General features: G+C 42.5%; 2 protein-coding genes across 2 annotated transcripts; one reads left to right on the forward strand and one right to left on the reverse strand.

Moving 5' to 3' along the window:
- Positions 1-408: 408 nt before the first annotated feature.
- Positions 409-9,643, reverse strand: LOC117401407 (heterogeneous nuclear ribonucleoprotein M-like). Its single transcript, XM_059014162.1, has 15 exons — positions 9,417-9,643; positions 8,298-8,479; positions 4,780-5,560; positions 4,599-4,692; positions 4,052-4,264; positions 3,772-3,925; positions 3,444-3,493; positions 3,286-3,349; positions 3,009-3,131; positions 2,708-2,749; positions 2,280-2,357; positions 2,086-2,184; positions 1,402-1,973; positions 1,138-1,189; positions 409-835 (listed from the first exon to the last, which is right to left on the reverse strand). Exons 4-15 carry the CDS (start codon positions 4,662-4,664, stop codon positions 672-674), a joined length of 1,677 nt encoding a protein of 558 aa, XP_058870145.1. The 5' UTR covers positions 4,665-4,692; positions 4,780-5,560; positions 8,298-8,479; positions 9,417-9,643; the 3' UTR covers positions 409-671.
- Positions 9,644-11,114: 1,471 nt separating this feature from the next.
- LOC117401409 (ras-related protein Rab-11B) lies at positions 11,115-16,914 on the forward strand. Its single transcript, XM_034002081.3, has 5 exons — positions 11,115-11,456; positions 14,112-14,307; positions 14,667-14,860; positions 15,015-15,095; positions 15,314-16,914. Exons 1-5 carry the CDS (start codon positions 11,417-11,419, stop codon positions 15,457-15,459), a joined length of 657 nt encoding a protein of 218 aa, XP_033857972.3. The 5' UTR covers positions 11,115-11,416; the 3' UTR covers positions 15,460-16,914.
- The last annotated feature ends 541 nt before the right edge of the window (positions 16,915-17,455 follow it).

Raw genomic sequence — 17,455 nt, forward strand, 5'->3', positions numbered from 1 at the left:
ATATAATGTATGCTAAATGTGGAGTGTCATACCAGGACATAAGCATTGTACCATGCTCAAGTCATAAGCAAGGCATATTTAAGAGGTCTCCATGATATATACAGGGTTATGAGAAAGTAAGTTTGCCACATCTATGCACCACATTATTAACTGTGGGATATGCAGGTAGAGTTAGGTGTAAAGAACCAGCAGTTGTAGCTCCATCATTGAAACAGGAACTTTATTGACTTGAGACTCCGTAACCAAGAGAGAGCTGTGGGCAAAGCTTCAGGTCTAGAATCCAAATCTGTGCACACATTTTTTTTCAAATTTCTTACCCTAAAATGACACTGTTGCATCCAATCATATGCCATAGCACAACAGTGGTTTTAAAATTATTGAACATTTTAAAAGAAATCCACACCAAAATGACAGACTGGGAATTTTATTATCAAAACAAACCACTGCTTACAGAAACAAAGATGTCAAATGCATCAATTTATCCATTTTGGAAAATTAAAAAAAAAAAAAGCAATTAAAATACCAGTTTAAAAAAAATAATAATTTGGTCACAAATTGTGAAGCAAGCATAAAGTTTAAAATAAAAATATATTTTAAACTGACACAAATCACCAAAATATGGGGGGGAGGGGGCGAGGAGAGAAGGGTAGCCGGTTGCCAGGGATATGGGTTTATGCATTCCTGTCGATCCTGACGTCAATCTCCCTCCCGCTCAGCCGCGTGCCGTTCATCAGCCTGCAGGCCCGGTCTGCGGTCTCCGGATTCTCGAAGCGAACCACCCCACATCCCTTCGACTTCCCATTCTCCATTTTAATATCGGCATACTGCACGTGGCCTGCAACATAAAACACTGTGAAGTCAAGCTAACCGCTGAACAGGAACAGTACAATCAGGTAGAATTAAACAAACCTGTACGCATTTTAAAGGCAATCTGGGTGAAATGAATTAACATCTCATATCACAACTCAACCCACTGTCATAACCAAATGCTTATTTATTGTGGTCCACTATAAAAATTGTTATATTTTTTTATATATATATATATATATATATATATATATATATATATATATATATATATATATATATATATATATATATATATATATATAAATGCTTAATGTGCTACAAACTTACCACATGAGCTAAAGGTGTCCTTCAGCATTTTCCAGGTAAAGTCAAAAGGAAGCTGCATGGGGAAAAAAATAATAATAAAATTAATATAAGGGTTAGCCAATGACACCAAACTCAAATCCATCAGAAGTGTTTATTATAACCATTACAGTTCAGGGTAAGACCACCTCAAATTTTCTAATACTATGTGGCAGGGGATAAAATCATGAAGAAAATTATAAAAAAAAAAAATAAACCAACACACACAAGACCCAGGGTTATACTCACATTTCGGACAAAGATCTGGCAACCCTTTCTGGGATTGGCTCCTGGCCCTACCCCAGGTCCTCCAACTCCTGCACCAGTATAGGCATTGCCGAAGCCACCGCGGTCTAGTTCTACAGGCCTATCAAACCCAGCTCCCACACCTGCAGAGCCCATGCGGTCCAGGCTTGAACCCATGCGGTCAAGCCCAGTGCTGGGGTAGCGATCCAAGCCTGTGGCCCCCAGACGGTCAAAGCTGGAGCCCATGCGGTCAAGACTGGAGCTCATTCTATCCATGCCCAGGGGGGCCATGTAATCCATTCCAGAACCCATTCGCTCTAAACTGGACGGGCCCAGACGGTCATACCCAGCAGGGCCCAGACGGTCCGCACTGGAGCTCATACGGTCCAGGCCAGATCCAAGGCGGTCCATACTGGGCCCCAGCCGGTCTAACCCAGAACCAAGCCTGTCCAGATCAGAGACACGGTCCATCCTGTCCATGCCCATTCCAACTCTGTCTAGCCCTGGCATCCGGTCCATTCCCGAGCCCAGACGATCCAGACTTGAGCCCATGCGATCCATACCCAGAGAGCCTCCTGGGAAAATAAGGGGAGGTAGGGGAAGAGAAATATATATTTTAAAAAGGATGGTACTCTGACTAGCACATCAAGAAAAGTTGATTTTGTGGAGATACCACACAGTACTAACCCATTCCTCGGTCAAAAGAATCTCCGTAACCACGAGACATGCCCATATCAGTCCTGCCAAATTCTCTATCAAAGCCTCCTCCCATTCCACGGTCCATTTCTGAAATAAAGAACAGCAGTCAGGGAAATGATTCCAGAAAGCAATTAAGTTAATTGAAAGAGATTGCTCATAACATGATTCAATATGGCACCTACCACTCATCCTCCCCATTCCAGATGGTCCAAAACGATCCATACCACTCATGCCACCACCGCCATAGGAGCTGTCCATGCCTGGAATTCAAAACAGACAACCAGTTTAGTGTTGTCACAGACATACAAGTCTAGCAAAATATATATTCTATATTTATTTTATCAAATGTTACATGTAGTAAAAAAGGAACACTACCTGCCCACTAATGAGGATTAGGCTATTAATAGGGTTAAACAATCCACTTATTTAAAATGTTGTGACAGTAGAACAAACACACAGGAGTTAACCAATAGAACAGGATCATCTTCCATTCAGCTCAATAGAAGACTAACAGTTTGGTCCAGAAGTTTCCTGCAGTTTCACAGATTGTGTCTCACTGAATCTAGTCAGACTATGCCTCAGAAGAACAAGTTATCAAAAATGCACCTACCTCCCATTCTGCCCATGTTTCCATAGCCCATTCCATCCATACCTGGGGAAGAGAGACCACATCAGATTTGTTTGTTCATTGAAATGACACTCCTTTACAAAAAAAAAAAAAAGCCTACAAAACAAAAGCTACTGCAGATGTTGAGAATTTAAAACTTCAAAAAAAAAAAAATTAAAAAAAAAAAAAAAAAAAAAAAGAAGTCTTCACATGTTTTCCAAACCACAATAGACTGGCCATGACATTTGCATGGAGTGTATTCCCTTACCACCACAACACAATCTTAAAGCACAAATGCCCTCACCTCCAGGTCCCGGCCCTGGTCCCATGTTGCCCATTCCACCTCCTCCACCTCCTCTGTTCATCTGGTTAGAGCCAATGGGCTGTCCACCAGGTCCAAGACCCAACCCAATTCCACTGAGGCCACCTACATGAAGAGTCAGGATAAGTCATTAGCTTACAAGAGAGCACTGATGAAATAAGAGCAGGAAGAAAAAAAAAAACTAGCAAAGGCTGAAACCAGCATCCCGTTTCAAGTAAGAAATACCTTCCGAAACTGAATGCAATTTATCAATACTTACGAGGAAGCTGTGGAGCTCTTTCCTGAGGTGGAAAGTCACCTCCCTTTGGCAAGGACTTTTCATCCTGTACAGGAGAAAGGAATGTATTGTAATGATTCAGTGCACACTACTGTATTTTAAATTTTCTATAATGTTTAGAATGAAAAACTCCTACTTACCAGTTTAACATGCATGGGTCTGTTGAAGAGCTGCTGGCCATTGAACATGGCTGAGAGATAGTTAAGGAAAGTTCAAGCTGTTTAAGAGGAGATTTCATTTACTGCACAACTAGATTGCTTACTCCACCATATTGACTGCAGCCTCACAGCAACAATTTCACTGACAAATCAAGCTCTTACATGGGGTGAATTTGCCATTACATCTCTAGACTTGCACTAGAAAATGCTTCATATTATTTCTGTAGAACTTAAAATACTGACCCCGCTTGATACACACCTGCCATGACCCTGCCCCCCCCCCTCAGAAATATATTCTTATGAAGGATACAGATTGCCTGCACAGCTTCGATGGGCATCTCAAAGGTGACTGTGCCCATCCCTCTGCTCTTCCCATCCTTGTCCTCCAAGATATCCGCACGCACCACAATTCCTGCCATGCCAAACACCTCTTTCAGCTTCTTCCAGCCCACCTTGTAGTCCAACTGTGAAGAGAGGAGACAGGTCAGTACAATGCACATCTTGCAGTAAAGCCCCACGGGCCATGGTCATATTGTATCACTTCAGGAATCAGAGAAATGCAGCCCCCCCCCCCCTTCTCCCTTACTTACATTGGCAACAAAGATGGTGCTCCCAATCCTGCCAGCCTGAAGCCCATGGAGCAGCTCACTGGGGATGTTGGGGTTGTTCATGAGGCTAGGGGGAATGTTGACCATTGGGGGCCCACCAGGACCAGGACCAGGGCCCATTCCCATCCCCATACCACCAGGGGGGCCACCAGGAGCTCGCTGCACAGCCCGGCGAGCAAACTCTCCATCCAAGTCCTGGGGATGGAAAGAGGTTAAAACAGTTATTTGGCAACAACTTGGTGCAAACACAGAGCACTTCACAAAATGTCCATAGGGATATTCATGCAGGACAAAACAAAAAATTAAATAAAATTGTATTTATTTGGACTACACAACTCAAACTGCATCCATGGTCTCCTGGATAACTGGTATCACCTAAGCTTGTATTTATATTTATGCCTCCGAGCAAGACGTAAACATCCTTCCGACACGTTAGGATTTCTCGTTTACTTCCATGTCACCTTGCTTCATTAAGACGCATGGTAGTTTAATTAGCCACAGGTAGCTACAGTCTCCTTTCAAGTCTTACCTCTTTCACTTTAAGAGGCCGTCCGTTCAGGTTGTGTTTATTGACCTTCTCCACCGCCTTTTTCATTAGCTCTTCAGTTCTAAACTCTACAACCCTGTAGAACAAAATCAGTGTTATCACTACTGTCAAAGCACCAGAACAAATTGGGGTGGGGGTCAGATGCATTTAAAAGTATACTTACGCACAACCCTTTGTTAGCAGAGGAATCCATTAGGGAATAAAAAAAAAAAAAGAAAAGTTAACATCCTGCATTGTTAAAACAATCTATTTTTTGGAATTTTTTTTTTTTTTTTAAATACATACCTGGGTGCAATGCTATGTATATTTCAGAATACTCTAATTCTTCAAACAATTTCACAAAACAGGACGACTTAATGTCAATTTCTCCAAAAAAAATAAGTCTACCATTTTATGGCAAACAAACTCCACCCGTCTTCACATTCTGAACTGTACTAAGCCAGCCACACTTCAAGACATGCAAGCTAAATATGAAATAGGACTTTCCAACTGAATCCAAGTTTTCAAATCGAGTTTCAGAACTACTACACCAGCCATGTATGCGAATACTACTTACAAATCACGTTACGATGAAACCATTTAACAATCCCAAGTCAAGGACACAATTTATAGAAAGCTAAAACGATCCTGGGCATTTAGCATCCAACATGGTCACAATCTGTAGCCTCCAAGTTCTTAAGGGACATCTTCAATTGAGTATGGGGCCCCCAAGTTGCAAAATGGGACAGGTTTTTATGTTTCCCCAAACAGGCACGTAACCTTTCAGGTTGAATTTCAGAGAAGTGTGGACAGTATACCTCAAGAGTTTCAGCTTACTGAAAAGCCCAAACATTGACAGAACAAAAAGAGAAACTCAAACTTTTCGAACGGAGGTTCGACTCTTTCACTTACCCTCGATTTGCCTTCCGCGTCCATTAAGTGTTCCACGTATGTTACCTCACCCACTACAAATCAGAATCCAGACGACACACACACCAAGGGAGAGAAGCCAAGAAAACAATGGGGGTTTAGAACAAACATCGACAACCTTACGTTGTGGTGAGCATGGGCTCAGTCAGCAAGGCCAGTGATTTCTACAGTACCTCAGCTACCCAAACACTTCTGGTACAGGTTTACAAAGAACTTGTGTACATTAAGGACAAAAATAAATAAAAGAAACAAACTTCTTATCTTGTCCTTGTTGAAAAAGTCCCAAGAAGCCACCTGCACTACTGCTCAATTAAAAGGAATGAAATACCAATTCAAAAAGGTAGCAACCACCTGCTAATGGCAAAAAAGGATTACCTAGACTAAACCCTTTAAAAGCCATTTTCAAAAGAGATTTAAGGAAAGAGGGGGGTTTTACAGACTACAGATCACAGCCAAAATTGTAATTTCACAAGATCAATCCAGATTACTTAAATAAATGAAGACTCAGTCACAAAACACATGTCAGCATGGGGGTGGTCTGTATGGGCAGTCATGATTACATGATGTACAGCTGACCACTACCAATACTAGTTTAAAAACTATCAATGTATGGATTGTGCTGCAATCCCCAGCAGCCAGCTACAGGATCAGCCTGTCAATACAAAATGAACAAGGACCTAACCTTAATATGCCAATTTAAGGAAAGAGACCCAAATTATGTTTGGGGGGGGGGGGGGGGGGGGGGGGGGGGGAGAGAATAGGAGCAAATAGCTTGACCAACAATCAACTAGGTGAACACGTCCTTTAGGATTCCAGAACAGCCTTAACAGCCAATTAAGCAATTACCCAGACCTGAAACAAGGACAAGTTTAAGAAGCACCATTTCTTTGTAGACCTGTACCCCCCACAAATTCCTGCTATACACAGGGCAGCAGCCCTTGATATCAACTGGTCATTTTATAATGTTTGTCATATGGCTTTGCAATGTGATTTCAAGCAGGCACAACACTGCCCATGTTAAACCTAAAAAAAAAAAGATATTGCAATTAAGGCCACACGGCATTTATGCAAGTGTAGCTAGAAGTAAAATCAGATACTTTAAGGGGGAGGGGATTGGACCAATTAATATCTCCACTGAGCACTCAAGATTTATCGTACAAAGCTGGTTTTATTCCAAGCTACACAGGTAGACAAACTCGGGTAAAAATGTGCATCAGGGGATATGGGGTCCATGAACAGCAAACTAGAACACAAGTTCCAGTAAAGGTGACAAGTACTGTGCTAGAAAGACCAATGGAACTTACTCACTGGCGCAAAAAAACACAACCTTTTATTTTGATCTTAAATGTTATGTCAAAAGGCACCACCCTCATAGGACTGCTGGTTAAGCCAAGTGTCATAAAACAAACCTGACAGCCGTTAAAGCTTTTTTTTTTATATATACAAAATACAAAAAGCCTAGTACATATTACATTGATCAAAAAACACCACATTCTTTAGGTCAGAGTTCCAAGGGCTCTCATCTGTCACCTCCTAAAAAACAGACCCCTTCCCCTCCCTTTACAAAATTTAAATTTCACTCTACACCCGAGTTCCACTTTTAAAGACTACATAAAAGAACGTCAAGCTGTAAAAGTGGTTGGAAACCAGTTCAGTATAGACAGAGGGATGCCAAATCCTCAAATCAGGTGACAAAGTACCAGTAAACCAGTTTCACACATTTCACATTCCTGTTAACGTGTCCCCCCCCACCCAACAAACCTCATTGCAGGTTATTAAAATGCATATCAACCAACAGAACTGGTGTAGCTCATATCAAACCCAATCCCAGGTTTAAAAGCTCCGTCTTAATGGCTTTGTCCGATGCCACCGCCGCCCCAAAAAATAAAAAACCCTTCTCCACTCGCCCCCTTCTTGCCACTAGAGGAAACACACATTATTGACATTTCAGTGGCTTCAGAGTTTCTCCTGTTGGCTACATAGTCATGAACATGTCTCACGGCCTCACTGATGCAAAGACAGCTGACCACCACAAAGTGGGGAGAGAGGATACTCTCATTCTGAAGAAGCAATTGCATTATAAAATGTACAGTAGACAAATATCAAACTTTGCCAAGAGGACTAAAACGTTTTACTTCAAAAGAACAAATCTCTGTATTGCAGCATTTCAACTTCACAAAACGTTACTTTCCACCACTTGCCTCCCTTGGTAACATGTATAACAGACAATCAAGCTGATGGAGATGGAGTGTTCTCCTAACCAAAAAACTTGGTTTTATGCCTTTTTCTGGAGTGAGAGGCCATGCAAACAATGTTCAGGCATTTCGGTCCCTTTGAGTCAATAGTTTAATACAGGAGAACACTGCATCTCTTTACAACAACGTAAATCCAAAAAGCTCCTTAAGTTCTGAATAACCAGGAATATGCACAATTGAGGGATTATGAACACAGAACAGGGGGAGAGGACTGCAGTTCACAAGAAACACATGCTCCACCACACTGGTCTAGATACACCATAGGCACAGCACAATCTGCCAACAACCAGGGATTCGGTCATTTAGTTGCTGGTATAGTTCACTTCTTGTAAAAACAAAAGAATCGCACGCAGCAGCAGCCTCCTACAAGTCCACTAAAGCCAACAAACTGCGGGCCTGGAGGCTGAGAAGCGGCATCTCCTTTTCCAGCAGTGTCCCTTGCTGTTCCGCTGCACGTAACCTGGTTCAAAAGAAACACACTGCCTCACCCTCCACCCACCGAGACAATGGCAATTACCTTTCTCCTTCATCAGGTCTTTCAGAGCCTGCCATTTCACATCGAAAGGGATGTTGCTGACAAACACTCGGAATCTCCTGTTGGATGGGTTCCCCCCGTAGGGTTCAAAACGACTGACGCCTGCTCGCTTCAGGGGCCTTTCTTTTCGACTTGCATCGTGGTTTGGCTTACCGTTCACTTCACTGTGTGGGAGGAAAAAAAACAAAAACGTTGCGTCGTTAAACAAAACCACACGACAGATAGGACGCCCGTAGTTTACTGAACACGGGAGGGGGGCGGTGACTCGTCCAATACCAACTTTCATTGGTTGATCCTCTCAATACAATGCCACACAACTACGACTTACGCCATTTTTCGTTGTCAAAGAAACAGTAATATATTAACTGGAGCTCGATTACAAAAGACAGCTTGCGGACGACTTTATTTTTATTTTTAATATAAACCCAAGTCCGCATGTTAATACACTGACCGCATTTCGGCGTTTTTAAATTAAATTATTGTAGAAAGAAATTAAAAAAGTCTCATGCGAGTTCCAGCAGCCGGTGAACAAAGAAAACAACCGCGGGTTTACACGCGTATTAAAATCATCTAAATGCTGTCGCTAATTCCTTGTAAACTTAACAAAACGTTACTAAAGGCGACAAATCTTCCATGCTCAATAATGTATACCCTCATCTGTATCATTTCTCACATTAATCTCGCTTTTTTTGTATCACCCGCATCCACTAAACGGCCTAGACAAAGGATAGGCCTACATTTTAAGTAGCCCACCCCCTCCTCTAAAAACGTGTTACTTCCATTTTAAAACTACGCATATTGGAAAAACCTTAATAATAATAATATCAAGCTACTGCATAGAATGGAAAAAAAAAACTACGATACACTTTTTAGGTTTTTGACTCGGGACTATCATCCACACAAATCTAATTTATGCAAATACCATTTGGATTTGTATCACTTCACAATGAATAAATACTTAAAATGGGTTTCGTTTATGTACATTCATGCTTGCGTGTTCATATCGTGTCGATTTTCTTCGTCAATTGCAGGCAAGTCTTTTTTTTTTTTTTTAATACACATGGTTGAAAAAAAAAAATGGTTTGTTGCAGAGACACTTACCCCAGGCCTGGCTTCTCCATCATATTTTCAATCGGCGCTTCTGCTGACATGTTGACGCGGTTTTCTCGTTCGTCTCTTTCCTAACAGAGTAACACGATTCTAGTAAGTTTCTTGTTCAAAGTATTCTGGTTAGGTTTTAACTCAGTAACGCCTTTTTACAAGCTGCCTCTGTTTACAAAAAAACACAACAACTCCACTCCAGGTGAAATGGCGGCATTCAACGCAGATGCAAGGATTATATAGTGAAGAGAGCATGCTGGGTAATCCGCGTCCCCGTCGGCATGACGAAGGCGGAGTTGTCTGCATCCAGCTTCTCCTGCAAAATGCCTGCTTTTGTTTTAAAGCACATTTTTCATGAGCTTTGATTTACTTGCGCGGTCTAGTCAGACAACAGTTGAAGTTATGTTGTCAGTGAATAAAAACACAACAAAACACGACTGGAAAAGCCTCTGGCAATCTAAGAAATTGGCAGCATAAACAAATACTACGGTAGCAAAAATGCTGTCTTTCACAATGTTGCATTTTTTCAGAAAAATGCTTTTTAACTCCAACTGTTATTTCCAGTTAATTTACTAAATATTATAGTCTCTGTATGAATTATTTAAAAAAAAAAAATTGAAGAGATTTGTTGCCTAGGCTAATTCTCACCCCCGTAAATTCACGGTGTGACACCGGTTTGAAAAGGTTCAAATTAAGCGCGACGGAGTCCAGAGAGTTTGCGTCTTCGGGATAAATCCGTGAATCAGACACGACAGTCAGAATTAATATACATCAGTTTACTTGCATGTGTTACAGCTGCTACAAAAGCAAACACAAGGTTACTCTGGGTTGTCAGAGCTTATTAACCGCAAAATGTTCTCCTTGGCTCAACTCCCCACAGGCTCAGTCCCCTCTCTAGGAATTATTTCTGGAGCCGCCCCTGGCAGATAGTCTGGCATGTTGTTAGCACCTCTGTGATCGGCCCCCGCCCCGTGTTAATCAAATGCTTTGGGATGCCCTTGTATCACCACCCGCTTAGGGCAATCTCGGGAGAACATGGGACATTTTCACTTTGAAGAACGACCGCTATGCAGAACCCCACTCTGTCCAGAAGCAGTCCACTGGTTACTGTGGGGGGTTCAGAGAATTATTGCACAGTAATAGAATTCTCGGAGCCTTTATTGCAGTTCTGAATTTGATTCTGCTAGCAGTGTGGAGTAGCGGTTAGGGCTCTGGACTCTTGACCGGAGGGGCGTGGGTTCAATCCCAGGTGGGGGGACACTGCTGCTGTACCCCTGAGCAAGGTACTTTACCTCAAATAAAAACCCACCTGTATAAATGGGGAATTGTATGTAACAAATAATATAATTGAATGTAAAAATAATATGATATCTTGTAACAATTGTAAGTCGCCCTGGATACGGGCGGCTGCTAAGAAATAAATAATAATAATGATACTCTGTGGTTATTAGTCATTGACCCACCCTTGTTACAACAAACACAATGATGTCTGCAGGTTAATGATCTCAACCAGATCGGCTGTTCATTTCTTAATTTCTTTATTTTGGATGCATGGATGTAAGGGATCCACCCCAATCCTGACATCACACATACCACACGAGTATAACCAAAAATACCGCAAAGGTGGTAACCCCGGCCGCTAACGCACGTTGTCACCGTTTCTCCCAAGGATGTATATATATGTTTTGCAAATGCAATTCCTAAACTGGTTAAACGTGGAAGCGCCTGATCTCAGTGTGTGGTGACTGCAGCACCCGACCCTTTGCATTTGGTACGGTGAAGAGCTGGCCGCGCAGAGCGTGCACGGTAGCGGGCTCCTCCCCTCGCTGCAGACTCAGGAAGGTGGCTGTGTATCTTACAGCGGTCCAATTTGACAGACCCTTGCTCCGAAAAAAATATATACATATATTGCACAGTAGGAACACGACACAACGCCAGACCAAAACAAGTAATCAATCGGCCTTTGTTCTCTGCACAGAGGGGAAGCCACGGTTGGAAATATGGGTAACCGAGACGATGAATACGATTTCTTGTTCAAAGGTAAGCCGTCTTTTATTTTATATATTTACATTTTTCTTTATTTGCTGACTGGTGCCACTCAGTTATTCCTGGTGGCATTGTTCATTATCAATGCACGCCGAGGCCTGCCTGCTTTAAAGGAATTGTGGTTTTTAAAGCTTTTCGTTATCGTGAAATATTTATTTTAGATTTGCTTTCTGTACGTATTTAATAAAAAAATATATAAAAAAAAAAAAAAAAATCCTGGACCTTGTCATCGTTTTCTGTGTTAACTGTCGTCGTCGAAAAAATAGGTAATAGTTTTGCTAACGGCAGTACTGTACAGTAATATAGATATATATATATATATATTAATAATACAGTATTTTTTTTAACAGTAACACTCCGTACTGTTTAAATAATTGCATTTTTCTCTGTGTCGGTGGTATTTGATTAATATTCAGATACACACCAGTCCGAATAAAGCTCCGTCCTATTTAAATCAGTGATGAGCTGGGACTGTAATATGTACAGACAGCGTGATATTGTTCACAATGACTGACCAATTAACTGGACAGACACGACTAGATGGGGCGCAGTCCGCTCCTTTCCCCGCCTGGAAAACCGTGCGAGCGGCGATGAATGTGTATTTCACCGTCGATGTTAGCAGCGAATAAAATGCACTCCCATCCACATGAATTCCCCGGCGTGTTTATGGTCAGTTTGGACCGCAGAGAGACAACCAGCGCAATATTGTAATGGTTACTTTGGCGCTGACCACACACACACAAATATGTTGGCAGTAGCCAATGTGATGAAGTGTATTTGTTTGCAAGCAGTCCCTTCTAAACACTACTAGCAAGACCTATTATGACAGGATGCTGTTTAAACATATGGTGCATGTCGTTGATGCTGTATAAGTAGGTGTACTCAATGTGGCCAGGAATATACTGTAGTAGACTGGTGCTTTAGTTGTACAGTGTGGAAATAAATACACATGTGCAATAGAGTCCTTCCCAGACTACAAGTAATGAAGTGCTCAGGGCGCTGTACACTGCAGGGGGCATATTGAGTGCTCCTGAATGCTACAACACAGCTATATAAAAGGTATTGCTGTCAGGATCACACACCAGCCTGCATTCCTTTTAAAACTGCCCAGCCTGCTGAGTCCAGCAGTGTGTTTATTGAAGCCCCCAGAGAGCAGGGAAGGAAAGAGACCCGAAGCTGCTGATTCAGATTTCCTGCTGACCCGGCTATCTGCTCCCTGCAGTGTGACACCGGGCCGCCCAGAACACAACCCCACTTCCTCCAAAACCCCACTTAAAGCTACAGCAGCTTGCTTTACTGTACGTTACAGGCTCCGAGCGGGGCAGTCTACAGCTCTGGCCAAAAGTTTAGCATCGCCCTATAGTATTATTTTGCTTCATAAAGGCGAAATGAAACCTGCTGAATAATGTTACGTTAACATATTGAATTACATATCGCTTCATAGTTATCCATATACTTAATGGAAAATGGGACATGTCTAAGTGAAATGTGAAATACTCTACTACTATTATTGCTTCTGGGAGATATCATCTTGTAGTTTCTTTGATTACATGATGTTAAATAAAAGATCTAAATTATGTTCATGTAGTTTTTTTTTTAATTAAGTCTCAATCCTAAAATTCTAGGTGATACAAAATTTTCGGCCACAGCTGTAGTTTATAAATACTATAATTAAGCATATTTTTTACTCGTGCAGGGATGGAACTATGACTCCGACTGCAGAGCAGTTTGATCCATTCCTGGTTTTACTTTGAGTTTAATAAGACACACCTGAGCTTGTTACCTCTACACTGGGGCTAATCAAGCCTGGAATGGGACAACCTGCTATGCAACAGGAGTCTTATTTCCTACCCTGTAGTTGTAAATAGGCTAACTCGTAGTATGTGTATTGTGCAGCAAAGACTGAAATTCTGGTTTCTGTGAGTGGCTTTTAGGGTGGAAAGGTATTCTGGAAACTATTGATTGTTTTAACAAATGAATATTGATCATAATAAACCAGGCATCGATTATTTCTGACTTTGATATTTTACACATAAGATAAGTTGAAATAAACCACCACAAAATGTTGATTTTTACCCACCTTATAGCATCACCAGTTAGACACCAGACACATGGATCTGGTCCTGAATGCTCTGTAATGAATTAGTCCATTGTTTAGTGCTGGTGGTCTGAATCACAGACAGTCCTCATGCACTGATGAATCATTTCAGCTTAATTGTGTTACTGTCAGCTTAATTAGTCCCACTAATTAGGTCAGATGTGTCCTGAGACGATCCTAAACAGAAAAGAAAAAGCTAATATGAGTTAAGTTTCCTTTCCTCTTCTCAACTGACAAAACATTTGATGATCCTTTTCTGACCAAAAAACTTTTCTTTGTTCAGAGATTAAAAAGGAAACAGCTGGAGAGGTGAGGATGAGAGTAGAGAAATGAGGGGGTAGGTTTCTATAACAACATATGCAGGACAGTTGAGAATGACCAAAGCGAGGGGAAGATGGTTTCTTTCCATCATCCCCTGGCACTACATAGACATCCACGCACGCCCTGTTCAGAGGTTGGTTCAGAGTCACACTGAGCTTGTCAGTTTTGTCTTGGTCAGGACGGGTGCTTCTCATGCGGTGGTTTTTGACTCCTGTATGTTTTGGTTGCAGTGGTCCTGATCGGTGACTCCGGGGTTGGAAAGAGTAACCTGCTTTCCCGATTCACACGCAACGAGTTCAACCTGGAGAGTAAGAGCACCATCGGGGTGGAGTTCGCCACCCGCAGCATCCAGGTGGATGGCAAGACGATAAAGGCTCAGATCTGGGACACAGCCGGGCAGGAGCGCTACCGAGCCATCACATCGGCGTGAGTGTGGCAGGGCTGCAAGGAGAGGGGCATTGAGCGCTTCATGGCATGTGTGTCAAAAAGAGCTGCTTTTTATTTTAGGAGCCACTTACTGAATAAATTGCAGCATCAAGTTATACTTTTTAAGTTTTAAAGATCTGCATTTTTTAAAAACGAGAATTTAGTTTAGTTTTGTTACACACAATTAGCTGTTGAATGTTTGTTTAAGGACGCTACCTAAGTGCACATGTAACAAAGCCAGAACTGATTTTTTCGGGTTGTGTGTCACTAGTTTCAGCACGATTTCCTGTCGTGTTGTTGTTGGCAGACGGTGAGCTCGGAATACCCCGAGTGTGTCTCACCCACCCTTTCTCTGTCAGGTACTACCGGGGTGCGGTGGGCGCTCTGCTGGTCTATGACATCGCCAAACACCTGACCTACGAGAACGTGGAGCGCTGGCTGAAAGAGCTGCGGGACCACGCAGACAACAACATCGTCATCATGCTGGTGGGCAACAAGAGCGACCTGCGGCACCTGAGGGCTGTGCCCACCGACGAGGCCCGCGCCTTTGCAGGTACGGGCACCAGGGCTAGAGGCGTTTCCCTGGAGGTACATGGGTGCCTGTGGGGAACAGACATTTGGGTGGGGGGGGCATGGAGGATAAGGTTACTGAGAAGCTGGTCAGGTTTCATGTTCATTTACAATGCTTTCTCTATATCTCCCTACAGAAAAGAATACTTTATCATTTATTGAAACCTCTGCCCTGGACTCGACCAATGTGGAGGAGGCGTTCAAAAATATCCTGACAGGTAAGCGTTCTGAATTAATGCAACCGGCTGCTGTTCACTTTCACCCAAAAAACAGTGTCAGCTTCCACCGAACTAACAAAACCAGTGACTTTGTTGATCAGATTGCAAGCTTAAGTTCTGATCCCCACAGCGTTCTTGTGTCACAGCCCAGTTCTACTGGTACTGACTCGCTGGGCCCCACAGCCAGTGAATCTCAAACGCTCTGCTCTCCTCCACAGAGATTTACCGGATTGTATCGCAGAAGCAGATCACTGACCGATCGGCGCACGACGAGTCTCCTGGCAACAACGTGGTGGACATCAGCGTTCCACCCACCACAGACAGCCAGAGACCCAACAAACTGCAGTGCTGCCAGAACCTGTGACCCCCTCCCCCTCCCCCTCCCCCTCCCCCTCCGCTTCGTGCTGTTCGTGCTGCTGTCCCGTATTCCCTGTGATTTCACTGGAGTTTTTCTGTTCATGTACTTTTTCAATGTTGTCCCGTTACTTCATTTTATAGATCTATGTTCTGCCTTCTGTTGTTAGCCCCTATATCTACACTTGGGGGAAGTTAATACAGTCTACAGTGCCTAGAGCAGCTGTGAGGTCCACCACACGTGTGAAACGACACCTGCAGTTTCTCTGAACCCCCACTAGTAGGCACTCCTTGTAACATCATCTAGAGTAGCCCAGACTGTGACAAGCTGAGACCGCTTAGGCTACACGCAATTCCTGTGATGCCAAGGCACGAAGATAGGGGTGCAGCACTGCAGTGAAGCAAGAAGGGCGATTTGACTGAACTGTTGTGGTGTTCTGTAACCACAAAGAGGGTTAGGAAAGCATGGATGGCTTGCGTCTCTTGCTGTGTAGGTTTGCATTTTAAATTGATTCCCTCTTTTCGCCCCCTAGTGAAAATGGTAGTGCTCCTCCCAGCCACTGCTAAGAATTTATTATAGGCAGCATGTTATTATTAACCAGTGCACAGTAAGGTAAGGAGACAGTTTAGGGCTTTGTCAAGTGAAACAAATATAGAAAAAAAGTTGTGCCACCTGAGCTCCGAGATGCTCAGAAAGACATAGCGGGGTCTATTTTATTGATCTAAACAGATTTTAATACAGTTCAATATAGACGCCATATTAGTTTAGTAATGGGCAATTTGTTGACCCCCTTATTAAGCACTATTTGATCAATATTCAGGTGTAGAAAACCTGTACACGTTATTGTTTTTTTACAGTTGGATGTACGCGGTGAACACAGCAAGACTAGTCACATAACATAACCAAAACCAACATGCTCAACCTTTTAGGTTAAAAGTCTGCAAGTATTTGTAAGTTTTTACATTTAAAATGCATATTTACTCTTATCTGTTTTTTCTTGCATGCTCTGGTTCTCTTAAAGGACTGGAATGCAGACACGAACCCCCGGTTCAAAACTGGGTATAAAATGGGCTTTAATACCGACTCCAGCTAAGCAATAAACAGCAAACTTACAAGCAGCATAGTATGGTGGTAAAATTGAAAAAGTCTTCTTGAAATCAATATAACTTCTAAAATCAAGATTCTAATGGCGTCCCTATTTAGAACTGTTTAGACTATTTTAATAGAGTACATTCTGTTGATGGTGCGTTAGCACACACTAGTGGGTAATCACAGTGAACTGCTGGGACCTGGTGTTAAGAGCGCTCTGAACCCAGCACTAATTGAAACTAACGAAGAAGCACTCTTACTCCATCGGAGGGAATCCCGGTTTAACGAAGCGTCTAGATCTACTCAAACGAGCACTGCTCTCTCCTGATAGAGGTGAACAAACAAAGCCAGTAATAAACATTGTTTAAAAACTTACCTGGCTGCTGTGTTTCTGTCACAAATAATCCTGCCTGGCTTTGCATGTGTAAAGATGCTATGTGCAATACGCATCGTCCTTGCCAGGCTTTTACAATGCATCGTACAGAAATATATCGTACAGCATTTTTTTAATTTTTTTATTAAGTTTCTTCTGAAAGGTAAAATATCATGAATTTGTTACACCCACTTTCTAGGCAGCGAGTAAGATGACACATTTATTAAAACGGAATGTATGGTTGAGAAAATAATTCAAAAGAGAGAACAAAAAAAACAAAGACAATGACACAGCTTCTTACAGACGCCATTTATTTCACTGTAAATAAAACCACACGGCACAAACAATGTATTTACAGCGTGATGCAGCTGAGCAAACCCACCCCCGGGGGCCGGCGCGTGCTGGAGAGAAAACCACTCGTGCAGCAGAGGCAAGGAAACTATAATCGTGCATTCCTTCGTCAGTCAGAGCTCACGAGGGCAATTATCAGCCAGGTTTCACTTTCTCTACTTTAGAAAGATTACAAGTGCAGAAGGTTATAGC

Source organism: Acipenser ruthenus, chromosome 47 (assembly GCF_902713425.1).
Source record: "Acipenser ruthenus chromosome 47, fAciRut3.2 maternal haplotype, whole genome shotgun sequence".
Taxonomy (NCBI): domain Eukaryota; kingdom Metazoa; phylum Chordata; class Actinopteri; order Acipenseriformes; family Acipenseridae; genus Acipenser; species Acipenser ruthenus.

What these genes read in the sequence shown, in the direction of transcription:
- LOC117401407 (XM_059014162.1), bottom strand. Translation starts at nt 4,664, where the DNA reads ATGAAAAAGGCGGTGGAGAAGGTCAATAAACACAACCTGAACGGACGG. An exon ending in GACCCATGCATGTTAAACTG is followed by an intron (nt 3,350 to 3,443) that starts GTAAGTAGGAGT and finishes TCTCCTGTACAG; the next exon opens with GATGAAAAGTCCTTGCCAAA. An exon ending in TTCTTTTGACCGAGGAATGG is followed by an intron (nt 1,974 to 2,085) that starts GTTAGTACTGTG and finishes TTATTTTCCCAG; the next exon opens with GAGGCTCTCTGGGTATGGAT.
- LOC117401409 (XM_034002081.3), top strand. Translation starts at nt 11,417, where the DNA reads ATGGGTAACCGAGACGATGAATACGATTTCTTGTTCAAAG. An exon ending in TACCGAGCCATCACATCGGC is followed by an intron (nt 14,308 to 14,666) that starts GTGAGTGTGGCA and finishes TTTCTCTGTCAG; the next exon opens with GTACTACCGGGGTGCGGTGG. An exon ending in CGAGGCCCGCGCCTTTGCAG is followed by an intron (nt 14,861 to 15,014) that starts GTACGGGCACCA and finishes ATCTCCCTACAG; the next exon opens with AAAAGAATACTTTATCATTT.